Source organism: Amphibalanus amphitrite, unplaced genomic scaffold, assembly GCF_019059575.1.
Source record: "Amphibalanus amphitrite isolate SeventyFive unplaced genomic scaffold, NRLGWU_Aamphi_draft 000232F_arrow, whole genome shotgun sequence".
NCBI lineage: Eukaryota > Metazoa > Arthropoda > Thecostraca > Balanomorpha > Balanidae > Amphibalanus > Amphibalanus amphitrite.
Genome location: NW_024881727.1, coordinates 628,765 through 655,469, shown reverse-complemented (window position 1 = coordinate 655,469; position 26,705 = coordinate 628,765). Strand labels below are relative to the sequence as shown.

Below are 26,705 nucleotides of genomic sequence, written 5' to 3'. Positions count from 1 at the left end.
GACGTCAGGAGGTGGCTAACAAGGTGTCGGGTGAAAGGGGTGTGACAGGGAATCGATGGCCTCAGGTATGACGGGCTAAATACATGACAGTCGGATACTGATGAGTGATTATCTGGAGCTTACGGACAGAACGTCGTGCTATTCGAGCTTAACAAATATTTTAAAAAGACAAGCTTATCATCGGGTGTTCCATGTCTTGGCAGTTGGCAAAGATATGAGTTATGAATATTGGTGTAAATAGGCATCCACTGTCAAATGTCCATCTATTGTACTGTCCATTTATTGTGGTGATCATAATCTGGACACGTTGTCGTCCTTGAGCCTCTCGATTTAAACGTAACCTTGGAAAGCGCGGCCGAAGGGCGGTCGGCCGTGTCTCCACGATTAGCCGTTTTCTCTTTCCCGCAAACCTGTCCCTCAAAACAAGCCGGCTACCGCCAACTTTGTATTTGCTGCCCGTGCAGCCACAGGGTCGCTCACTGCAGGCACGGTGCGACAGTCCCTTTCTCGCTGGCTCCCTCCTGACGGCACGCTGTTCCCCACAGCCGCCAGTCAGTCCAACTCCTATTTGTACTCGGAGGTCTCCACCGGCCGATTGGGTCCCAAAATCCCCGCGGACGCGGCCGTGTCTCCTCGGCAGTGACATTAGAGGTCCACCAAACAAGTCTAGGGCGGTCAGACTCGGAATAGTATTTGAAACGAGACATTTAAAAGATACAGCGCAGTAGTCAGCGGCGACGTTCGGTTGTACACTTTGCCAAGATCAGCGGCAAAGACAGTAGCGGAAGAGATCATTTTTCTAGCGAAATTTAACAAGACAAACGACGTTTAGAAAGTTTCGGTTTCGTTCAGCTCTGCCGGAACGGCACAGGCGTTGTGATCTGACCCAGGACAGGTCGCGTCAACACTAACAAGGCGGAACAAGCCATCCCAGACGCACGCATTTTTTACAACTTTGTATACAATCCTAGTTTGCGCCACTAGTTTTCTCACCAAGCATTTAGCGAAATATAAGCCGTATTTACGAAGGACGGAACGAATTTTCTTCAAATACCCGTCATATTTCACGGGCCGCAATAAACCAATTGAAATGAAACAGCATTTTGCACTTAGAGCAAAATTCTGACCCATTTTAAATAATAAAGTTGTTGGCATTATTGTGCAGTGGTATGCCTCTAAAAGTGATGCACATGGCGTGTTTTGCATCTGAATGATTGAGGATCGGAAGACAGTTCGTTGCCGGGTCCTTCGTGATTGCGGCTTGGTATCACAACTGACTCCCGATGCGGGAATGTTCAGGCTACCTCGCACTTCCCGCGTCTCTCGCGCGCGTGGTCCCATTTGGTCCCGTTGGTCGTGCGGGAATCCATCGCCTCTGGTCTCAGACCGGCCTCTCAGCAGCTGATGAGGGGTCTGCCCCGCCCTAGTCAGCTGCTGGGTAGATACAGAATCACAGCACTCGCAGACGGTCCTCTAAGGGAAAACTAGGCCAACGTATGGTATTTCTGTCATGACATGACATCACAAGTTTGATATCATTTTAAATTCTACCCCGGATGCTGGACCGCTGGAGTCGAATCTGTATCTACCGAGGTGTTCCCGGGTCGTTTGTGGACCGTCAGCGGGTACTCCCTGGACGGAAGGTGACACATGTGAGACCGATTCCGTCCCTTCACGCAACACACGCTCAGCGGCGCACACTATCTACACTATATAGCAGTTCATATACGCTCACGGGACCATACAGTCTACGGACGTTCGAGCACCCACTCAGCACCCGCGACACACCCACACAGCACCCACGACACACCCACACAGCACCCATGACACACCCACACAGCAGTCGGCACCCTAACGCGCACCCAGCAGCGCGAAGCTGCATGATCGGCCGCCGGTTTCTATTATTCAAATTGGTCACTCAGATCTGACGTTCACGACGGGCATCAGATACGTTCCACGCTTTATCTATATATACTTTTAGTCTATATACATGCATCCTTTTCACTATTCACGCTTACATTGCTTGCTCACATACTTTGCCCCGTGCCCTTTGTTTCATATCACTTAACATTCCGGTATCATTTGTATCTCACACACATTAAATGGCAAGTGATTTCTTTTTGAACGTGATGCAGACACAGCTGTTCTATCAAAATTTAGCTCGTATTCACTAAAAAGTTCGATCGCCCAGGTTGTTTGATCATTCGTTTCCGCATTGGCATAAACACAACTTTGCTTTGTCGTATATTTTATCGAGTTCTCTTTGAAGCAATCAAAACAATGTTCGATGAAAACGCGGTTTTTACAATAGTTCTAAAGCACTTGGCATCAGCTTCATTTGATTGCTTTATAGAGAAGTTCAAGATAAAACAAATTGGTTCGATGTTCATGTTCATGCCAATAACCTACTCAAAACATACATTATTGCTTAGGTACAAATGTTTCTTCAAAGTGATTGTGGCGCGCTAAAACCAAATATAACAATGGCCTCATTCACGAGGCTCGAGATGAAAAGATCTGGTATAAAAATATACGTCGGCCCGACCTCTGAGCCGTGACGCTCAGCGTTGTTCCTAGGTCAACTGTGTCTGCACACCACTCACCCATGGCTGGCGGAGCCGGCTCGCTAGTCCTCTGAACATTGCGGGACGAGCGAACCAACTACCTCCTATCTCTCGCACACGCCGCACTGAATACAGCATCCGAGCACACATTCTCGCAATTCGCACAGCTCAGCAGGTAGTCTATTTGCGCACGAATGCCCCTTTAGCTGTCAGCGTCGGCAGAGGCGAGCGGTGTGCGCACGCGCGCGTCCCAAAGGCGACCCGTTTCACGAGTCATGGCCACTGGTGGTTTCTGTCCAGGAAGCCACGCACCATATAGACACTTCTTATGACGAAAAGTACCCCCAGTCACCTAGCGAGCGCCAGCGCGCAGCGCCTCGCGTTAACTATGTCCTCGTGAGCGTCCAGGTCAGGTCGCGCTCGTGGTTTTCGGTTCTCACTCAGGTGTAACGTCGGGTAAACTATGCAGATCCCATAACGCGCGCGTTTGGCGGTGGCGATGCGACGGTCACCCGACGACCGTCGCACTAGCGCCCCTAGCGGTCGCGGTCGGCACTACGATCGCGACTGCAGCATCATGGATGAAAAGTTCGCGTTGAACTTGAAGTGACGCTTGTCGTAGAACTTCAGCAGCGCCGGGCTGTTGGGGTGCCTCTCCTTGAGGTGGTAGTAGTGCGCCTCGGGCTCGAGCGAGGTGCTCCCGCACTCCTCGCAGACGTAGACCTTGTTGCGTCTCTCCTTGTAGTTGTACTGATGCTGCACGCCATGCACTTTGAGGCAGTGCGACTCGAGGGAGCACCGCTGGGTGAACGACTTCTCGCAGAGCATGCAGCGGTATGGGCGAACGCCTGTCGAACAGAAGAGAGCAGATGTCAGAACTCAGCGGACATTCAGCAGAGATTGCCACGAACGAGCGAAGAAGAACGCGACTTGCGAGGATAGTTGACATGAAACAAACCAGCGCTCACCACCGGAATTTCAGCACCAGGACGCGACATAACTAATCCACATTTCTATCTCGGCCATATCATGTTATTAACATTTCGGAATTCACAGCACTGCAATCCGGTAAACGTTGATCCGAAGCAGACAGTTCCAGGAGATAACCTTCCTAGCAAACGAGTCTCGCTCAGAGTTCGGCCTTAGATCAGACTGTGTGTATATAAGAGCGGCGTGTCGGCCAACATGGCCGCGCCTGGGTCGGAAGCGTCTGCGATCGACTCGGACTGGGACGTGTCGCCGCTAATGATGATTGTGCAATGTGCATTCCCGCCACGCCCCTGGATGCTAGTGACGTCTGGCAGTGCTGTACCGGTTCGGTAAACATTGCGGTAAATTGGACATACCCAACTGCTGGTGCTAGCGGTTGGAGTGGCTTGTAATATTCCACAGACATGGAACGCCAAAGAGACTTCAATTATTAGCAATGTTTAGGAATCGAGGAATTTCTACATACAGGAGTTGGGTGTATAGGGATTCCGCTGACTATGAGATGTTGACTACCCAATCTTGGTCCTGCGAACGTACCAGTGTGTGTGCGCGTGTGTCGCTTCAGGTCGAAGGTGTCGTTGAAGCCCTTGCAGCAGAAGGTGCAGAGGTAACGTTTGACGTCCGAGTGGCACTTCATGTGCCGGTTCAGAAGGCGCAGCAGGTTGAACTTCTTGGAGCAGAGCCGGCACATGTAGGTTTTCGGGTCCTCCTCACAGACTGCAAGGAAGAAAAACAGGTCGGTCAGAAAACGAGTCTCGATCGGAATTGCCGTGATTCGTAGCAAGTGCAAAAAAAGCATCTAGATGAACTTGATGGCTGTCAGAAGTACCAAGCACTGGCTGAAATGTTTAAAAGTTCGTGTCTGCGTAAGCCAACGCAAAATCTGTAGCGGTTTATTCTGCCACGCAAACTCGTACTGCAAGACAAAGACGACTGAGAATTCGCCACTTTTCCTCTACTTAGATGACACACATCCTGTGACGCCCGCACCTATGTATGTCTCACATCATCAGTGTGATAGTCGGGGGAGCGGAAACGCTTCACCGGCCCGGCGACAGGGAACGGAAGCGGTTTCCTCCAGCACGCTATTCGATTGAAGGAGCGTTCGCACATGCCTCGCGAATGCAGTCATTACTGTGAGCAGTCAGACGCGACTGAATGCCCACGCACTGGTCTGCTGAATGTGCTGAAGGCAAATGCAATTCCCGGTTTGATGAGGGAATAGTACGGGGGCTTCGTGTCAGTCTGCTTTGGGGCCCCTTTGCGGTTCGAGTGAGCGAACATTGTGCTACCTTTTACAGGTAGTAAAACTTACTGATGGGTGGCAGTTTTTCCACTTCGAAGGCACGCTCGTTGGCGTGCGGGTTCTTGATGCCGTGCTCGCCATTGACAAACTCGAAGGTATGAGTTTCAGGAAGGCCCAGCTGCAAGCAAGAAAACACATCATTAATCACAGGTGACCAAAATATACGTATAACCGCTGGAACACGTGTGAACACTGAACATAATTTCATGGGGGCTGACATTGTGTTCGTTGTCGGTTGTGTATCACGGCATCAGCCTGACAACTATCCACTTTAATCACCGGTGGCCTACCGCTATCCGTCCCCCAGGCCACTGGTGGTTCCCGCGATATTACCCAGCGTCCGGCGTAGCGACGGCTACGTCAGCCCCTGTGTCAGTTTTCGCGCGTCGACTGCGCTCCAAGTTGCGCAACGAGTGGGCCCCGTTGCGCTCCTCGCCGGGTTGTCGCCCAGCGCCGACAGGGGCGGGACAAACGGGACCTTGGCACGCAGCGGCCGCGGTGGACCGGCAGCACCCCGGGACATCTGCCCAGCAAGGTCACTGCCGCTACCGCCGATGGGAGCCGGACATACCCGTGCCAGAGCTCTGGTAATGATCGCCGAGGTCCGGTAATGATTATCTCCAATTTAGGCACACCGCATGTGATGATTATAAATCCACGTCGCCGCGGCCGCTAAGATCATTAATTGGTGTCATCGGGTACGGTGGCGGCGCTGTTTTCAACACAGCTTTTCGGCAGTGGCTGCTGGTGGAGTTTTAGGCGACGTGATGCCAGTGAAGCTTCTCTCAAGGACAGCTGTGCAGTCAGCAGCAAGGCTACACGACGCCCGCGTCCCAGGCTCACAGCCAACCGTTCATTTTATCGTCGGCGGTTCTGTAATTCTAACGAGTCAGCCGGCACTTTTCCTTTCGACGCGCCACAATGTCGTAGTGCGGCGGTGAGCGGCGCCGATGAAAGCGCCTCCCGCTGCGGCCCGACCGTTACAATGCACCCGGCCAGACCAGACGCGGCGCGCTGCATAATCCACCCCGGCCGGCACCGCAGTCATGCGCTGCATATGCTCATGGAGTGACGCGGGCACCCCAAAAGGGGCTCTGCTGAAAGCTGCAGCACGTTTTCGCCGCGCGGAGGCCGGCCCGACACGGCGCTCGGATGTCGCCGGTGACCGATACGCAGCGAGCCATTGGCCACGGAGGACATGGCTGCGCGCGATATCGGCGTTACGTGAAGCGGCTGAATTATGCACGGTTTCACATCGGCCACTACGACCTGGTTCTGAGCGCCCAGAGCGGGTGCCGGTGAATTTATTTGCTTTGAGTGGCCTCGTTGCGCGGGCTGACCGGATCGGTCGAGGGGCGGCGGCGGACACTTCAGCGACCCGACTTCACTGGCGGTCGACACGTCTGGCGCTGGGCAGTGATGTAAACATGTCACGCCGAGCCCGACCCGCAGAGACGTTGCACCCCGAACAGGCACAGAGGCCGCCCAGGACCTTCAACATTTGGTCCCGTTGCTGCTGCGGCCCACATGTGTTTTGTCTAAAAGCCCGTTGGCCTTACCACCCGCATCGTCAGAACGGTGTTCGATATTGACATGTATCCGGCGCGGCGGTGGGTATGGCGGCACAGTTGATCCTATGTAAACCGTCAAATGTCAAAAGCATAGGCGTAATTTGGACCCTGTTTCCTTCAAAACCTCTATCCACGCTCAAGTTAGTTGGGGCTAGGGTTTCGTTTTGCACATTCTCTCCCCTTGCCTCGCATTTTCCCACGACTCATGAAGGCGTTATGGGCCCTTAATGGGGCGCCTTTACAAAACTTATCACCACTAGCTCCCAAAATCCATCGTTTTCCAATGCCCCTCATGTCGTATCTCTCCCACTCTCTCCCTTCGAATATCACTAGCAACAACCGGTCTCGTCCACTCACCCTCTGCTGAAGCATGGCGACGCGGGCGTCCAGGCTGGGCGATCCGTCGGCGCTGTCCCCGCAGACCGAGCGCGGTGAGCGAGGCGAGCAGCGTCCGCCGCGGATGGGACCGGGCGAGGTGCGGCTCTGCGCGCCACCGGCCGTCGACGACTCGGGCGTCTGAGTCGGCTGCACGGCCGGCAGCTGCGGGCCGCCGGGCAGACCGGTGACCACGAACTTGCCGTCGTACATGGCGTCAGCCAGACAGGAGGAGACCACCGGCTCGGAGAGGGCCGGCAGCGCGGCCGGCAGAGAGGCAGGCTCGCCGAGCGCGTCCGTCACCGTCTGCTGTGAGAGGTCGCCGTTGCCGCCGTTGTTGCCGCCGCCCTGCTGCAGGAGCTGCTCCAGTCCGAACAGGTCATGGTTACCGTCTCCGAGCGGGGCAGCCGACACGGCCGGCTTGTGCTCGCCGGCTGCGCTGTTGCCGAAGAGCTCAGCGTCCAGCTGCTCGTAGGGATCGCTGAACGTGGCGAACGGGTCAGCGCCGAAGCCGTATCCGGCGGGAGGCATGCGAGGTCCAGTCTGCGCCTGTGCCGCCCAGTGTGGAGGCGGCTGCGGCGGCGGCTTGCAGCCCTCCACTTGTTGGTCGATGTAGCCTACGGGGAAGTTCTCTAAATGTGGCGTATGATGTGGTTGAAAGTGTCGTGGTGAGTGCCTGCTCCGGCAGCCGCCGTCGCCTTGTTGTTCGGTCTTGCAGTTCATTAGACCGAAGCCGAAGTTTCCTCCGGCACCAGGACCGAAGAAGCCTCCGAAGCCGGGCGGTCCGAGGCCGCCGCCCCCGCCCTGGCCGCCCGGACCGCCCCCGCCGCGGCCGCCGCCGCCGCCACCTCGGTACGGCGAGCCGGGTGTCGGCGACAGGGGGTTGTTGCCCGAGCCGAGCGGGTTCTGCACGGGCGCCAGACCGGTGCGCGGCACCCGCAGGTCCTTGGGGCGCTCGGAGGATGGCGGGGGAGAGTCCAGGTGGAACTTGCCTCCGGGCAGGAGGTTGCGCCGGTAGTAGGCCCTCTTCTTTGGCACCGTGGTGGTGTGTGCGATAACCGAAGTACGCCGTGACGCCGGCGCCAGCGACGGGAAGCATCGTCGAGGATTCGCACCGACCGACAGATCCACCGGCTCATCATCATCAGCGACGGTGGCCGGCTCGGCGGGCTCGTCATCCTCCGGCTCCTGTTCCGCCTGTTTGCGGGTCGCCGGCTCGGTGACCGGCTCCTCCTGGCGCTCCTCTTCCTCCTGGTCCTCCTCCTCTTCGGAGAGGGCGGTGACGTCGACCTGTTCCTCGTCCTCCTCGCTGGTGGACTCTTTGACGCGAGCTTCGCGCAGCCGGCTGCTGACCGCCTCGAGCGTCTCGGCTTGGAGACGCGCCTGGCGGGCGGCCGGCGACCACTCCACGGACTCGGCCCAGTCGAACGCCGAGCTGATGGAGCCTGAAACGGGACACAGATGGGAGTCAGCGCGAGTTGTCACGGGACGCGGCAAGGTCACGCTATCTTGCCACTGGTTGGTGGACTGGAGGAATTGGATGCATTGTGTGTGCCAGGAAATGCGAAGTAAATGATGAAGTGGAATAAAATGGGTAAGAAGCACAAGTTCCTAGATATATTGGATGGCAAGCGAATCCCTTACCACTGTCTTTGTTTGAAATTTATGAATGTGAGACTTATCAACTTCAGTAGTAGGCATGTCCATGTTAGGTTTGGTATACATATGCTGTCAGCAGACTTCTGCATCATTCTCCGGTGCGCTACTGCGATTAATTTTGTCGTGGGCCTGTTCTTCGTCAATGTCGCGATCATTGCTCCTTTATGAAGGTTAGTTTATTGAAATAGATGCATAGTCGGCCAGCTCCTCTTCGACATTAAGGCTCGGTTATCTTATACAATTACTTTAGGGCGCTAATTAATGATCTTATGTTTTTGCTCATCCATAAACCATTGGCCTACTTTGGAATGGACTAAGTTGGTAACCAGCGTGACCAATGCCAGTGGCAGATATTCAGCTGATAGCTTGTTTTCGTTAGGCCGACCAATATCCATGCAAGGTAGTGCACAAATAAACACATCTTCCTACCCGACGGCAAAATACACTTAAAAAGGTATGCGGGGCTCCGTGTACATAAACACAGACCGTAATGCATAAACAGGTCTGGCGAGCTCTCACGTTCGACCGCACCCGGGCCGTGCGCCGGCGTCGACCAGCTTATTTTGCATCCGCATGGCGCCCGAACGGGCTCTCCCTCCCCTCGCTCGGCACCCTTGTGTACACCGGGTGTGCTGTGCGTGGGGTGCGTGCGCTCCCCTCCCCGGTCTCCCCGCGCACACCACCCTTGACCCCGGCCGGCGGCGGTGCGTTAATGGCGCCTCCCCTCCCCTCCCTTCCCTCCCCCGTCCGGCCCCATTGTGAGAGCCGTTCCCTGAAAGCGGAGTCTCGCGCGGCGCCCGGGCGACGTCGGCGGCCGGTGCGCAGCCTTGGACGCGCCGTTTGGCTCACGCGGAAGCGGCATCCTGACTCAGCGAGACGGTCCCCGGGCGCTGAGAGCGCTCCATACCCGGGACGACCCAGGCCCTGACCCAGATGGTGTAGGCTCACGCACACGCACTATCATCCACTAACGGCCACCGGTGTATTATACCCGCGGGCAGCACCCTGACCCGGAGAAGGTCGCGTAACGAAAACGAAAATTGGTCTCGATGCATCATCAACTACCAGTTCAGACGCAATCACAAGACGGGCGAATGTGTTATATGGTTAACTAACGAACATTAATTCGACGTCAGTGTTAATAAAATATGCGCCTTGGTTACCGTCGTAATCGTAAATGAATATGTGCTGTAACCATCTGCAGATGCTTATGCAATTGTCTGAAGTATATTTTAACGTTGTTAATCGACCGCTGCTGGGATCTCATTCCATAAGTTATGCATCATTTCCACCATCTCTAGGACCGATCATTTAAATACCTCCGGCTTTGGCCATCACGACGGGTGTTCCTATGAACACAGCCCTATTCATGGCCCGCCCCGCTGCGTCCCAAGGTGCGCACATGGCCGACAGCACGGCCGCTTTCCGGGTTGTTTTGCTGACCTCTACGTCTCGCCCGTCTATAAATAGCCATGGGATGGGGAAGGGTTTACCGGGGCACCAGCTGCCACCCCGGTCGGAAGGGTGAGAGGGGACGCGCCGCGCGGCAAACGGGTATGTCGGGCCGGGCAACGGTATGGAGGGAGGCAACGCTGTTCCGTTTTGGTGGGAAATAGTGCGCTTGTACTTGCGTCTAGAGTTGTTATGAGCAGAGTTTGCTAGTTCACAGGAGAAGTATCCCATTTTGTAATTAAAAATAGTCCCTTTTAGCGAAAATTTTAATCAAGAACCTACATTTCATAAGGGAAACTGCAATCAATTTAGGCAATCGTACGCATCTACATCACACCAGCTGCCGTCCCTTGTTATTCGCTGAAGCTGAAGGGATTTTACAGTTTCAATCCCTGCATCCTTCCGCTCAAGACAAGACAGGACTCTCGCATGCCCCCGTCCTGCGCTGGCCGTGCCCCTGCCCGTGGCGCTGGCCGGACCGGTACGTCGGGCGGTGGCGGGGTCGCCCAGTTTCACCGGCCGCCGCCGGCGACGGCAGGCGGCACCGTGTGTCGTCATGAGGCCAGCACCGGTCCCGACGACCTCGACCGGACGTCTGTGCGGAGAGGGCGTCCGACCGGCACCGCTCTCCCTCTACAGGAGAGTGAAACGCCGCTCCGCTCGCCCGGACGCGGCGGGTCACCGTCCCCTTAGGGTGCACCCTGCACCGCGGAGGCCGCAGGAAACCGTGTCAAGGAGAGCCGAGTGCTTTCTGCAGCTGATCACGGGGACGAGTGCTAAACTAGCCATTGAAATGAATTTATTGAATTAGAATCTGTGGCAACGGAGCATACTTGGCTGTGAATGGAAATCGTATTTAAAATAGCTTTAGATGTATTGGATGAACTGCGCTGAGTTATCTGCATGACGTTTTCGTACGCTTTGCGAGTTATATAAGCTAGGTGTGATGGCATTGAATGGAAATCGAACTGCCAGTAGACCACCAAACTTGTCTGTCGCGTCGTGAGGAGAACTCAGAGAACATCTGTCCGACGAAAGGTGAAGTGAACGAAAGCGAAAGGTGGGCTCGCCGATTATTCGAGACGGCGACCAAGAAGGTCGCTGAATCCGCCTGTCTAAGCCCTGATCGATGTTCCAAGTCAAGGAAGCCATTGTATTCTCGATTGGCTCGCTGCATGCTAGCATTCCTAGCGCTCAACGCACGCGCGACCACAAAAGCTCTTCGGCATCGGGATTGTTTCTCTAATCCGAGGTCACGTAACCACGTTCAATTCATTCAGTCGCGCAGCTGTTATCAAAGCAATATTTACGCATGCCACTGTTATCAGGTGGCAGACATGAATGAATCAATCGCTGAAATTAATGTTAATTGCCCGTGAAGTGTGCATCGCCGACATCCTCCCACACGTCGATTAGCATGATGTAGTCGGCTGTAAATCACCATAAGCTGATCCCGACATTCGTTCCGCCCCGACCTCCCTCCCTCCATTTTTCACCGACAAAGGTCACGCAGATCTGCACCCGCCCTCTGCGATACGTCTCATTTGTCGCAGTATACGCGCACGTTACGCAACTGAGGGGCGGTCCCGGTTCGCCCGCCGTTAGCTCCGTTGTTTTCCAGAGAGGTGGCAGCGGGCGGCTTGGGCCGACAACGGGCAAACACAGGGTCACCTTGAAACCGGCCCGTTGCGCCGGGACGGGGCGACTCACAAACAGCCGCCCTCCCTCCGCCGCACGCCGACGGTATACGCGACTTCCCGTGCGCCGCACCGGCCTGGGGAGAAACACACGTGTTCGGCTGAGAGGCTTGGGTAGGTATTCACCCTGCTCGCCAGGACTCTTGTCAGGTATAGCTCACAGGACGTTACGCTAGCCTTGAGACGGCGACAGCTGAGCAGCGGTACTAGGACTGATGAGTACCGCCGCCGGCACCGCCCTCAGCCACCGGCGACACTGGCCGGTCTGAGACCCCCCCCCCCCTCCGCCCTCCGCGCGGGCGGAGCGGCGGACCGGGCGGAACTCCGCCGGTGGGCGGACCGGCCCGCGAGTGAGGCCAGCACGCGATATTGATGCCAGTCTGCAGCGCCATGGGCCCCGCCACCATAAATATCGTGATCTCGTGCTCTCCGCCCCGCCGCGCTGTCACGATTTTTACTTAGATCCACAGATAACAGCCCCAAAGCGAGGTGAAACCCCGCATAACCGAGCGGCTGTTGTATTGTTAAAGCCAGACAAATTGAACTGGCATGTAGATGTAGCGACAACGAGGAAAAATGTAGCATCACCACCGAAAAAAAAATAGGTACGTCAGCCTGTGACGTTTTCATTTATTCAAGCTACGAATACAGAAACGAAAGCGACACGTCCCGTCTTCTACGAGCCCCGTCGGCGCCTCGGCAGCTGCACCTCGCCGCGACTGCAGCGTCTGAATGAAGCCGGGAGCGCGGAACGAATCCCCGTGCGATTACACGGCGGTGCCGCTCCGTACGGCGCCCGTCACGGTACGGATCCGTGGTGATCGCGTGACGCATGGAGCTTCCGGCCGGCGGAGTGACGTGGGCCCGTCTCATAAAGGAAGTGGGATGAACGAGTGTGAAAGTGGGATCAACTGTAGGAAAGGAAGTGATACTACGGCTGAGCGTACATGAGCATGGGACGCTTGAATGGAGGGAGCTACGTGGATTATGAAATGTCCCTTCTTATTGCTCTGTTATGCGTCATCAAATGTTTAGAGATTCTAACTTTTTATATCTTATGTTTGCTAACCTAACACTACACATAAACACGACGCAGACTGTCCCCCGACTGGCGCTATCCGCCATGCACCACTTCTTACTCCGTCAGTCATTGGACAAACGATCGGGCGGCTGATGGCGTGACTTTCGGGCCCGCCCCCGCCCTGGCCCGCGGCGGGGGCGGGGGCGGGGGCGGCCGTGTTGCAAACCAGATCGGGATCGGATATCGCAGCTGCCGATCACGGCGGGTGGTCGACGCCGTGGCCACACGTGGTGTTTGCTCTAGTGGTCACACGTGGTGTTGGACCTGGTGGTCCCGCCCCTGCTGGGCCGTCGCGTCCAGCGGCATGCATGAGTCACTGGTCACCTTTACGAATTGAATCTTATTTCTTGGTATTCTTCGTGACTAACGAAGAAGCTGCATACAGTGCGGGAATATGACCGCCTGCGACTTCAACCCTGAGGAGACGATCCCTCACAGATCGCCCGTGGCGTATCGTTTCTGCCCTGCGTGAGAGGTCCCGCTGCGTGCGGAATCAGACGAGAAACGGCCGACAGTCCACGTCCGGTGCCGGACGGCGCGCCGGCCCTGCCCCGGGGGCGTCACGGCCGAGCGAGCGCAGGTCTCGGCGTCCTTCGTGGCGCCATTCACTCCCCGTCTGGCCAGGCAGAGAGAGCTAGAGAGCTAGTCGAGCCGCGCCGAGCCGCGCCGGGGCACCGCTGGTCCAGGGCGGGGCCGTGACCTGAGCAGTGAGCATGCACTACATGTGCACCGTGCAAAGGGTCGCGTGCACGGTGCGGGCCCCGCGGCGACGCGGCACTTTCAGTCTCGACGTGGCCAGTGTAGGCTTGCACAACTGGCCAGCTGGAGGGTCGGCTGATTGCCCGTACCGTTAGTCGTTCCCCCAGCATGAGTTCCAATGTGATGATTGTTGAGCGAGATTGTGGCAGTTTTGCAGCTCACGCAAAAACCTCGCTGTGGGGGGATGTGATGTGCTAATAATGTGCACGGCGTGACGTCAGAGAAGTGGTGGTGCTAATGGAATGCACGAAACGTACAAACATACTGGTTGTTATCAGATAAAAACTGCCACAAATGGTACAGTAAAAACTCAGCGCCACATCCATGGCCAGCTCTTTGTCCGTCGCGCATGGTGACGATCCGGGTCAAACACTACGTTAGATAAGAGTCAGATCAAAAGTAACGTTCCCGTTTTTCGTATACCTTACATGAATGCTGACATCCGTCGACCTTTGCCGACCGTAAACGCGCTCCCTTTCGGTCATTTTTTTTCAGAGCTACGCATTGTTTATCTTTCAGTCCTAACTGGCCTACATATGAGCCGAGTCAGTTACACAGAATTACAATGATAAACATTCGCCATCGCCTGGCATAATGTCAGAACGTAAGGCTCTAATGGCATTTTGCCCACTGAATGGAAACGAAACAATGGAGAGGTGATACCGTGAGTGACAACTGGGCGTAAAAATCGCATTTTGTCGTGCTGCAGATTTGGATCGCATACTAGCATAACCTCACGGCCATCTCTAGCATCTCTGAAGTGGAAGCAACAATAAGATAATAAAATAACACCAGCAAGCGACTAAAGTGTCGTTTGCGTCGAGGTCGTCCTCGCCTGCCGCCGGCGTCGAGGCCGTTGCCGGCAGCGTCGGCGGCGGCACAGACGCGATAACACCAGGCTGCAGTCGCGTGATAGCGGCCTGTGATGCCCTGCAGTCTCCACCTTCTCAAACGCGGCACACCTGGCTGGCTCGGTCGTCGGTCCGTCTTGGGACCACCAGTGAGCAAATCCGGTCACCGCTCGGGCGGTTATTTTTCGAACGGACTCACTGGAAAGGAGCGCATTGCGACGCTTCGTGTGTGGCCATGGATTACATCAGCATTTCGAATACAGTTTGGGTTACCGTCCTGCAACGAACCCTAATGACGTCATAGTTCTGATCTAGTCTTGCTAAGTGCGTCACAGTTCCGCTTGACTTCCAACATCGTAGGGCATCACGGACCATTGATTCCGAGGAAAACCGCACACGGTACCGCATTGTGTGATGTAAATACAAGCCAGCCGTTTAACAATGAACGCCTTCGCTATGCTGGCCGCAAAATGGCAGCACACTATGACGTCACGTCCTCGGTCGGGCTAGTGCGGCCACCTGCTGAATGATGCGGGGAAAGATGCGGGGTGGTTCCACGAAGTAGAACCAGCCAGTCTCAGGTGCTGGGAAACCGACCGAGTGTGAAACAGCGGATGGGTTTTTGCGAGGGTTTCCGGTAAAGTGTATTTCCGAGAAGACGTTGTAGGGCTGATATCGTAAAGCGGCGCCTTTGATAGTTGTACCGGTAGCCCGCGCCCCGTTGGGCTCTGCCGAGCAACGCGCCCGGTTGGGGGGGGGCATTTTGGCCCCCCCCCCTAAGATCTCGAGAACCACGCAACATAGCGACAAGCGGTAAACGGCGTTGGATAGCCCCAACGGGGAACTACCTTGTGACCCAATTTTATTGACCTAGGTCAAACCGATGACGTCACAGGTCAGGTCAAAGGTCCAATTTTCACCGTTTACAGGCACTTCAAGAAATGCGTTGTAAAATCGAGTAAAATGCATTTCATTGAAAATCATCGATGGGGAAATGTTCCTCAAACACATATTTTGCTATTTGAGGTCACTGATACCAGGTCAGGTCACAGAGGTCAGGTCACGGGGGGGTCACAATATGAAAGTGTCGTGTGACACATGTTTTATGGTCCATTTTACATGACAAATGCGATTATATGGGTCAGGTAGCCTTTGGGGCCAGCTTAGATCACGTTTTGGTCAAGGTCAGGTCAAGGTCAGGTCAAATTAGGTCAAATTTCAAAGTTAATATTTTTGCATAAAATGGGTATCGAATCGATGCAGCTCGTCACGGGGAGTTCAATGGTGGTCTTTGTTTTGCCGTACGTGGTCTAGAATTGCTAAAAATTGAGTTCAAAAATTTGACGTCATCATTTTTGAACAGTTTTTTCGCTATAACTTGGCCAAAAAACGAGATATCGATCTGAAATTTGGTATGTATATAGAAGAGCGCTGGGACTATCACATATATTCCGGTTTTTTTTCGAAATTTGGAAAATTTTTGGATTTTTTCAAAGTTTTTCTAAAAAAATCAATTTTTTGATTTTTTTGGGGTCAAAAACCAAAAATTTGGAAAATCCGAGATAGCAGTTTTGTAGCGCCGCTTTTTGTCTACTAGACTATATAAAGAACTTTAAAATTGCTTGATAACTGTAGATTTGGTGAGCGTTTCAAGATTGCATGTTTTTTGCTCATTTTTGCTCGAACATGACCTCAGTTTGACCTCAATAACTCCTGACCTAAGGTGACCTAAGACTTGAAATTTGGTGTGAAGGTGTCAAATTGATGCCCGGGAAGGTACTGAAAATTTGGCGGCGCTGCGCGCCGCCGTTTTCTTGCTATTCAGGAAAAACCACAGGGGGGGGCCAAAATGGCCCCCCAACGGGGCGAGGGGTAGTACTATAAGCTAGTAAGGAAATCGGCTAAACATTTGGCGTTGGCTTAGGTTGGTGCCATCCTGTGGCAGGCACGGAGAACGGACTTTCCCTTGTAACGTTGATACAAGTTCAAGCTGTAGTATACCTACCTGTTCCCGTGTGTCTATTGAGAATTGTGTGCATGTTATTGTTCCATGACTTCGTCTGATATTTTAATTGCATCATATTTATAATCGGTGCATCACGTCGTAACTACCTTAAGGTTTACGTTAATCTCATTCTAATCACTTGCGATGAATAATTATTAATTAGGTTTAACCGTTGCCCGTTACCTGGAATTTTGCATTCTGATGTCCATGAGATTGCGAGTTGGAGATTAAAAATTCACAATCGCTGAAAGCGATAAAAAGCATGTGACTCCATTTACTCAGGATATACCTAATACATCTAATGATTCTATTTCGCAGTACTATGAAATAAGACGATGATTTTTAATGACAATATAACAATGAATTTCATGAAGATTTATAGCGGATTGCACATGAACTCCCGGGAGAATGTTGATTTCAACAGCTTATCGCAATAAAAACGTAACATCTACCAATCGTAGCCGGGCTTGTGATGTTCTCACAGCGGATTTACCGAACAAAGGAAGACGTGCGTCCCAGATACAGTCTCCGGCCGGCACAGGTCGCCGTCAAAAATACGAACAACAACCCGTCGTGCGGCGTTCCGAAGGCCGCGTTCCCAAAGCGGCAGTAATCCTCCCGACATGACAATCGCACACAGCTCGGTGCGATAGTAAAACTCCACCTCTGCAGAAACCGCCGACAGGCCATGTACGGCTGACCGCAGCCGGGGGGAGGGGGGGGGGTCCCGCCGGCGAGGCCGCGGTCAGGGGGGCGGGTGAGGGGGCTGTCGTCTGGAGGCGAAGGAGCGCCGCGGCCGCCGGCCGCGGGCATCCATCAGTCGTGACACGGCGCCGAGCGTGACACATGACTGAACGCTGTCTGAGTGCCCGCCGGCGCACGCCCCGGCTCGTCCCCAGACAGTACCGCTCGTCCCCAGCCAGCCCCCCCGCAGCTCCGACGGGGGTGTGTTTCGCAACCGGGGAGGATCTCTCGCTCAGGTTGGCTGCTCCGCTCGCCGGGCGGTCCCGAGCCGTCGCCGCTCGGTGTCCGGAGCAGCTGCTGCTCGGATCTGATGGGTGACTCACGCAGTGCAAACGGTGCATCTGCAACTGACGGACACCCGCGCGATCAGCGGTGAACGCTGCACGCAACGCTGTTTTCCGGTGCACTGGAGCCGCTTGCTTATCTTTTCCGTCGTTGCTAAGTTCTTGTGACACTATTTCCAACGGCGAATGTCCCTGTGTCTCTAGCAGCTTCGCTGCACAGCAGGAACTATTGCAGTGTTTTCGCACGTAGGCTGCAACATTTTTAACTAGTTTTACTAGCAAGATACCGAATTGTGCCTCGCCCTTCCATGTGAAGAACTGGGGTTGCACTGAGCAACCCAGTTTTGCATCCTCTCGATGACATCCGTTGTAGTTGCGTATCGATCGGTGTCACCACTTCCACCTCAGTACCAGGATGTGCCTGTCTCTGAGACATGGAGCGCTGGGTCGACGGGAAAGTAAACCACCAGCTCGCCAGCAGGCCTACAGCTGCCGCTGCTGCTGCAGCTGCTGCAGCGCAGCGCAATAAACATGGGCCGCTAGTGAACGGACTCCGACGTCCGACTCCAGCGTCCGAGCCGACCCGGCCTGCCCTGTTTGGATATGGGCCGGCCGATGGACCGTAAACACTGATTGGGAGCCTGCACGACCGGCCGGCCCGACAGGCCCTGGTGGGACTCTGATCGGAGAACCGGGTCCCGGGAGCGCTGGTGCGCGATGCCAGCGACGGCGGAAAATATTCCAAACAAGTGTAAGCGGGTTGTTTGAGGGCTGATTTTACGAAGCATTTTGTCATTTGAGTGTGTTAACACGCGATCCTGACGGCTCCATGTGGGTCAATGACTTGCACAGCCGTGAATTACCATTTTCTTGACATTTCTGTTTGGAAATACCATTCCAGCCATAAATCAAGATCGAGTGTGGCATCAATATTCAGCGGAACAGCCCTCTGTGCAGCCGGACCACCTTGCCAAGGGCGCTGCCGTTTGTTGCAGAGCCTCCGTACGTGCATTGCGTCAGCGCACCCTGTTCGCTTCCCTGACAGTCGCGCGCGCGTGCCGCCGAGCGGGCCGTCCCGTCTGCCGCCGGCCGTCACAGTCCGGCCGGGCACCGCAGTTCCGGTGGAGCCGCGTCACAGGCTGGCGTCACGGCGGCCGGCAGACGCGTCACGCGCCACCAGCGCCTATCGTGCAGTACAGTGGAGCCGGGGGTCAGCTGCAGTGTGATCCGGCGGATACGGACTCGGTAGACAGTTGGCTGTACTGGGGACGTCCCTGTGCACCGCAGCTCGGCGTCGCTCGGCGCGACCGCTGTCCGTTGCGACGCTCCTGACGCGCCCGGGTAGGGACCGTCGCCGCAAAAACCGCCGCGGCACCGCACCGACGGCGGCGGCGCGCCGGCGTCCGGCCTTGGAGCGCGGCGTGAGCCGGCGCGCCGAAGGGTGGCTCGCTCGCTTCCTGCGAGAGACACCTCGCCTCGCATCCCGGCGCCGCGGGACAGGCGGCCGCCGGGCGCCGGCACGGCCTCGCCAACAGGTGGAGCGGCGGCGGCGGCGGCGGCGGCGGCGGGGAGCGCCCCTCCCCACCTGGCGCCCGCACCGTTACCGAGCCGCTCCGGTATCCGCTTTCGCGGCCGCCTGCGGGCACCGACGGCCCTGAACCCGGCGGCGGCCGCCGCGCCGCGCCGCGCCGCCGCCGCCGTGCTGTCGGGGCGCTGGAGCATGCGGTGTCACGGAGCGGCGGGCCGTGTCGACCTCACCAGTCGTGAGACAGGCGCGCCGCGTTTTCCTGCGTCCGCCATCGCTGCGCCGTTCCACGCCGCATGGCGCCGGCAGCGCCGCCGGCGACGCGCCCTTGAAGACGATGCCTTTCGGTATCGTCTCTACTTTCCGTTTCGTTGGCTGTCCGGCGTAGCGGTACTTGAGCGGCGAAGAAGCGGGTCAGGTTCAACATCGCGATCGGAACGTCGGCCCACAAACGAATGTGATGCTACGCTGTGGGGTTCCAATCGGCTCTAGATGGGGATTTTTGTGCAAGCGTTTTGAGCGCGTTCCTGTGGTTTTGGATGGCTGCAAGCGATTGCAAAAATCCTGACTTCTGGCTGCTGGTGGACAATAAACCAGTTGCAGGTTCCAGTGGAAGTTTTGTCGTCTGATCACCTAACAAGGAGCGGTCGGTCTCAGCATGATCACCGGATTGTGGTTGGTAGCTAACGACAGTAGCCATAAACCTGCGGGAGACTTCCCGGATACTTTAATTTCAGCTCCTGCAAGGACTGCAACTTGCAACCAGGAAGAGGAGAGACTTTGATGAAGTGATGGGAATTAGAACGCTGTGCAGCTGCAAACATACACACAAAAACACTGATTCCGTGCCGGCTAAGATAACAAACGGTCACGATGCAAAGACAAAGTCATTATCAACCATAAAAGAAAATAATTGTTGAATAAGCTAACATGGAGTTCCTGCTGCTCTCCCTTGCTGACGTTAATTGATGCAAAGTAGGATAGTAGGACCAGTTTCACTCCCAAAGTCTCGAGGAAATCTCAGATTTGGAAGATTATGATTTCAGACTTGTGTTGGGCTTACAACAGATTACCAACGAGATCACTATATGCAAACGGACCCACTTAGACGAAACAACGTCCATGTGGGCCCATGATAAGATCTACCTTTCACATATTTCCGACGGGGATTGGCCGGTGGGCAGAGGGGGTCTGGTCTGCAGCAAGAGCTGTGCAGATCGGTTCGGAAAGAGTGGGGAGCAGCCGGTGCTCCGGAAAAACCTACCGATTACGGAGGATTTCCGTAACGGACCCTGCAACAAGTCCGGGATTACCGAACGCAGCGGCCAGGTTCGAGAGGATGTGATTCCGGCGCAACGCGGTATACGGACCCAGATTAACAAGTACGGAATATACATACAGATTAGACAGGGCCTGAAGAAAGCGCCTTAGGAGATGCCAAATCTGGTTATCTCCATGTTCTGAGCCAGTTGAGCGGTGTAATAAAGGTTATGACAGCGGCCTTTTGCATGTCCTGAAAAGGTCAAACATCGAGCCTTACAAAAAATGTCTTTTCATCTACATTTTACATTTTCAAATACATGGTTTTGCATGGCAAAGGTTAGTCAATGAACTCATTAAGCGAGTTCATATGATCATGCGTCACTCCTTTGTCTGTGAATTAAAAATTCTTCCGCAATAGTCATCAGAGCATATTTACCGCAACGCCAAGATAATAGGCACTACATGGCTCAAATGCAGCGTGCGTAAGCACTAACTGTGCAATATGCACCACGAGCACTTGCATTCCTCGCGATATCTACACTTGGCCGCACCTTACGGTCAGTGGTGCAGTTTTGCTGGGGAAATCGTGAAACTAGACAACATCGCACAGTTTCTCAGGCTGTCGGCATGGCGATAAAGACGACAAAAATTTGGCAAGAAAGAGTTGAGAAATCACGTTTAGCTGTCATGAGTGGCAGTTGGTGAGAACTTCTCTGCACCAAAGCGGGACCGAAGCTTGACACTACATGGTCGGAATGCAGATGTCTAAACACTGGGACACTGTCGTCCCTGTTGAAAGAAGCCGTCCTCAAGGAACGGAAAAGAACGATCGTCTGGAGGCTTTACCAGAGCTACAATGAACGTCCAACAGCGATTCCGGGTTGTCGTAGAGTAAAACACGCGGTATCGGGTGAACACTGGCTGACAAAGAGCGATCCCCGGCACAGGTGGTGCCTGGTGGGAGCCGTCACCAGGGTCGTCACCCCGCTCCAAAGGGGCTGGGGAGTGGGAACTGAGGCACACGGCGAAAACAAGGGCGTGACGTGGTGGAGGGTGGCGCGCGTCACCGCACGGCACGCGCAGAGACAGCGAGAGTGAGTGACGTGTGGAGCGGAGCGGGACAGGGCGAGGTCGGTCCCGTACCGCTGGAGGAAGGACAACCCATTGCGACACCGTCCCGCGGCAGACATGGCCATTAGTCCTGTGAAATCGGCTCCATAATCGACCCATGGCGATTGGGTTAGATGCTATCTGTCCGTCCTGGCGCAATGTCCTTAGATTACTCCACAGAGAGAGACGGTAACGGTGTTATCACCCAATCAGTACACCTGAACTTAACCCGCCCGGTCCAGTCACCCCTTTCCCCCCGGCCTGCCCTTTCAGCCACGTTTGTGTCCAGCCGGCCGGCCAGCCCTGCCCTGCCCCGGAGCGGTGTCAGGCAGCGGCCCTGAGCCCCGACCACCACAGCGGGTTCGTGCCGAGCTAGCGGTGAGCCGTGGGGCCGGGCGGGGACGCCCGGGGGTCATACGGGCGGCTACAGTTTGCCCAGCGCGGTATGTGGGGTGAAAGGCCGGATCTGGTGTTGATGCCGCTACCAGCATTGGAACAGGCTCCATCAGTGTCATGGGTGTGATAGGTGCCAGTGCTACTGAGGCTGACCGCAATACTGACACAGTGCCAGCCACCGCGGCTCCGTCCCAGCACCCCAGCGCCAGCCCCAGCGCCAGCGCCGGTGCCGTTGCCGCGGGGGCTGGCCCAAATGATGGTATCTCTGGGCCCGTCCGGTGTATCCGTGCGCACAAACACATGATTATCGGCCGAGCGGGGAAGGGACGACGGACGACGCGCGCACGCAGCGGGTAGACACTAGACAGTGCGTGGCTCGACCGGCGCGGTGGCCAGCTGAGCCGTGAGACATGTCCGGTGACCACCAGAGCCGCTGCGCCGCGCACGGACAATTGGACAGCTAGCCGCGGGCGAATAGTGCCTCGCCTCGGGGCTCTGGTATGATGGAGTACTGAGTAGCGCCTGCGGGGTTCTGGTGTGGTTGAATGGTGGAATGGGGCTCTGGTATGGCGGAATGGACATACTGTTTTACTGATACTTAGACGTGAAAAAGTGAAAATCCTCATACGTGGATCTTTTTTCAAATAAACTGAACCAAAATGAAGTAAATGGGTGGTCATTGAGGCCAGGCTCTGGCATAAGTAAAGCCCGTCCCTTAGGGCTCTCGTATGGCGGAAAAGTGTCCTCGAGACTGGCATGAGGGAACGATGGCCAGATAGAAACAATGGTAGCCATGCGGCGGCATGCGCTCGCTATGTTTAGGCAGGGAATTCTCCGAGACGTGATCGCGTTACTCGCGCGTCTTCCCGTTTCTCGCGCATTCCAATTTCCTGATGAGCATTCACACTTTCTTTTCATGAACGTGAATGGGATTCAAGAGATAATGGCGGAATTTAAATGGCATCAACCAACACCACGGTCTTAATCGTCGGCGAGTGAGGCGGGGCTGATACGTTCCGTTTCACCCTGATCCATTCGCTCCCCCACTCCCTTCCTCCCTTGGCGTCTCAGCCTGTCCCTCCCCTCCCTAACCATATCCTCTATCTGTCCTCCCCTCTCCCCTCCCCGGCAGGGTTACGGCCAAGGGCACTACGGGCATCGGTCCTCCCCGGCTGCGCTGCGTCCAAAGGTCGGCGCCGGGCCCGAGTTGTTATTGCCTTGTGCGTGGCCCGCTCGCTCCCCTTCCACGCGCGTCAGCTGTTCCGTCCCGCTACCCCCCCCCCCCCCATCCTGTTCGGTCCTCCCCTCCCTCCCGACGGCGCTGGGGTACGCCCGAGGGCCCACGTTCTGGCGTGTGATTGGGGGACGGCGGTGACGGAATCAACCAATCGCTGATCGGGACCGACCTCTTGGTGGAATCCTACTGGGGTTGAGGGATGGGAGGGGTGTTTTGATCCCGGGCTCAGAGGAGGGGAGGGGAAGGATCAGAGTGACCTACCGTAGTAAGATTCTGTAGTAAGCTGACTGATTCGGTGACCGTGTGTTAGTGTACTTTGACCCCAACTTTAGCTCGGTCTGGTTATAGTTACACTCTAACGGCAACACTTCAAGGCAGCCTGAAAAACACTCGTTTTTCGTCCACCCCTCTGTGTGCCCGTTGTGGGCACGGGTAGGGTGGAATTTGCACCTCTGGCCGGGAGGCACGCGGCGCGGCGGCCGTCTGGCCTTGAGCGCCGCTGACCAGGCGGGCCGGGCTGCCGGGCTATCGGGCGGCCCCGTTCTGCAGTATACTGCACGCTCCAGACCGGGGCCTGGAGCCGGCCCGCTATCGTCGCCCCAGCATCAGATTTCCCGGCCCGGCGGCGCTGAGGTAAATACGCCGGGCCCCGCGGGGTTTGTCTCCGAGGCCGGCACGGCGCGCCCGCCCGAGCTGACTCTCACTAACGGAACGGCAGCACTGAATCACGGGCCGCGAATTTGAGCGGCCGGCAGACATGGACTGAGGCGGAGCTTCGGCTATGGAATCCAGCAGGACAGCACGACCAAGGATGCTTATGGGCTGGGTGCCCAATGTAACGGGCACAGGGGATTAGCCGCCCGGTAATCACGATGTCATCTTCCCGGCACGGTTGTAGGACGCTGCCTTTGTCACGTTTTGTCGAGTCCGAACCACGGCGTCGGCTGTGATTTCGGGCCGGGATTACTCAAAAAGTGACACGTTTATGGATATGAAAACACGAAGATGACATATTTTGGCTCATGCAAGAGAAAACGGCTCACGACGATAGATGCCGAGATTGTGGAAACTCACGAGCTGTCGTTCAAGAGGATTATAAACCCGTTAGCTATGGAGCTGGGAAAGTCCTTCCCTCAAATTGTCCGGGATCGGCCCGTTAGTATCAGGGCATGTTATCTGACTGTTTTAATAGTAAATCTGCAGGTATATAGGTACTCGTATACGGTTTGGTTAACGATAGCTGCATTCTTGATCTCATCAAGGCGACTGAATCACTATTTTTGATCATCTATTTTTCTACATCTATTTTTGTAGAAATGGTTTAATCTTCATATATTTCGAGAACTGTGTTGCCTTGCCGGAAAGGCAATTATGCATGGACGCTATTTTAAAGCCTTTGTCACTGTCATTTGATGCAATTATAAGCATATTCACTTTTTATTGAAGTAGGTTGGTAAATACGATCCAACAAAATGTCGATTATGCAGCAAATTTTAAGCATCAACGTCTTCCATGCATGCTATACGCCACAATAAATTGATTATTCTAATGTTATTAGAAACATGAGGCATCTGGTAAATTGCATTGCAAAACTTTTCAGGTAGAAAACGATGGAACTATCATTTTCACCTCCCATGACCTCCCTTATAAACAACGCTCTAAACTTTTACCTCCTAAACTTGGGATTTAGTTTTTGGTGAAGACTTTTAGCCTTCCCGCAGACCTTATGGTCAACGGCATTGCTTTGTTAACGTTTATCCTGATAATTTGGTTAGCTTGACGGTTTTCCTATTCGATGGATATACTGCATTTTCCTATCGATTACTGAAATAAGACAATCAAGTCGGGCAAAAACATGTAGGTGGGAACACCCACAAGTCGCAGCATTAATCATCAGCAGGTCTTCCCATACAATTAATGAGCTCTGAAATGAGCTATCCTACGAAATAAAACCTTTATTTGAGCTTAATCATATCGGTTCATAACGAAAGGAGTAAAAGTTTCTTCCGGACTGCAGTCATTCATAAAAAGGAGAAACACATTGCGTACCTATTACAGTTTCTTTTTTAATTCACAATTTAAACGGCCTGCTGCGTGACTTCACATAGATCAAACCACTGATGTTTTTTTTTCTTACACAACGTGAATATGCATGGGCAAAAGTAAAATCACGTAAAAAAACAGTACCTAATTGCCTTGGTATGTATGAGTAATGAAAAGCTTCCCTTGAAGGAGCCAGGAATGAAGCTAAGCATTCCTTTGTTTTTCGCCGTAATTTACCTCCGTATAGCGGTATGGCCAGCGCCAATTTTGCAACCCACTCCTCTGCTCGTACCATCTGCCCACGTTTTTTACTTTTCGAACGATCCTGATATCCTTGAACGGGTAGCCAGACGTGCATGTCCATGAACCACGCTTTCAGCGCCGATTCCATGTAGTGCTTATCTTGAAGGCCGAAACAAAAAATGTTTGCAAAGCGCTTCTGCAGTGCTGCGACCACAAGGTTGAGGAAAGTGGTGATTACGTTCGATTTGAGTCGAAGAAAAATAGCAGTGCCGTCTGGTCTGTTGCAAATAATTAGCGTTATCGCATGTAGGAAGTTGTGGGAAAGTCAAAAACAGTGCTGTTTGCATCTCAGTCCGTATGTAAATGCAGTTCATGGCCCCCAACAGGAAAACCGTTATCATTATACGAAAATATGGGAAAGTAAGATACCCATGTAAAACTTCAGGACCGAAAACTAGATATCGCTTTCCTGTGCGTATTGGCATACATTTTCGACGATTATTTATCACAGACTTGCATATCGCATAAGTTGTCCCTTCCAACATTAACTTAGACGGCATAGCGCTGCGGTCTTCAGTGCATCTTTATCCTTACCTCAGTCACTCACGAAGTAAAGTAATTATAATAGCATTAATTTTAATTTCAATTTAATTAATTTTTAATCTTAATCAAACATACTTTAAGCATTAATAATTATCCTAAGACGTATGATAATTAATGGATAATAATTATCCATTAATAATTATTAGGCCATGGAACGGCAAGAGCATGGCAAACACGCTGTAATAGAAATGAGTGAAGCACATGTACTTAGCACATGCCCATACGTACCTAAACATTTCGTGTGATTCCAAGCAATATCAACACGGTGCAAATAGTAGGTAGGCATATGATGGTGATTGGGAATATACTTGGAGGACTTTTGAAAGGTATCATAATAACAAGAAGAAGATATAGCAACACGACGCATCACTGTCCCTTATAGTGAATATGCCATAACAAGACCATACGATGATCATGGGTATGATGTCAACATGCATGATGCCGATGCAGCCAGTCCAGATAGAGGTATAGTGAAAAACCGCACAACGGTCCCCGCACTCCAAGCTGTTCTGACATCATCGACATCAATCATCACACTGACACCATCGTATCCGGCGCGGCGCGACCCGACCCTGGACTGACCTGGCGCGAAGAACGGGAGCTTCTTGGCCGTCTGCTTCTGCTTCACCAGGTCCAGCGGCTCGCGCTGCTGCTGCTGCTGCTTCCGCTGCTCCCTCTGCAGCGGCACCTTGAACTCCTCCTCCGGCTCGAGGCCGTCGAAGTCGGCATCGTTCTCTCCCGCATGTTTGCGGTGCAGCACGTCCTCATCGCGGCTCTTGAGGTCACCGAGGAGGGTATCGTAGCTGCGAGTCAGCTGCTCTCGCAAACGGAATGTCTTCGGCATGGTGCACTGTTAGCGGGGGCTCCACTCAGGCATAGACCGTCGCGCCGTCGGCCGCGCGCATCGCTCACCGCCGGCTCGCGCAGACAACTGCCCGTCGCCGCGC

General features: G+C 54.4%; 1 protein-coding gene across 1 annotated transcript; it reads right to left on the bottom strand.

The window, feature by feature from the left end:
• Positions 1-667: 667 nt before the first annotated feature.
• Positions 668-26,705, bottom strand: LOC122385808. The gene is made up of 5 exons (XM_043374345.1): positions 26,341-26,705; positions 6,789-8,251; positions 4,870-4,978; positions 4,092-4,271; positions 668-3,412 (listed from the first exon to the last, which is right to left on the bottom strand). The coding sequence occupies exons 1-5, from the start codon at positions 26,600-26,602 to the stop codon at positions 3,120-3,122; spliced, it is 2,307 nt and encodes a 768-aa protein (XP_043230280.1). The 5' UTR covers positions 26,603-26,705; the 3' UTR covers positions 668-3,119.

Excerpts from the sequence above, each read along its gene's own strand:
- LOC122385808 (XM_043374345.1), bottom strand. The coding sequence starts at position 26,602 with ATGCCGAAGACATTCCGTTTGCGAGAGCAGCTGACTCGCAGCTACGAT. Across the intron at positions 8,252-26,340 it reads GCTCCCGTTCTTCGCGCCAG|GCTCCATCAGCTCGGCGTTC; the intron begins GTCAGTCCAGGG and ends GTCCCGTTTCAG. Across the intron at positions 4,979-6,788 it reads TCGCCATGCTTCAGCAGAGG|CTGGGCCTTCCTGAAACTCA; the intron begins GTGAGTGGACGA and ends TCTTGCTTGCAG.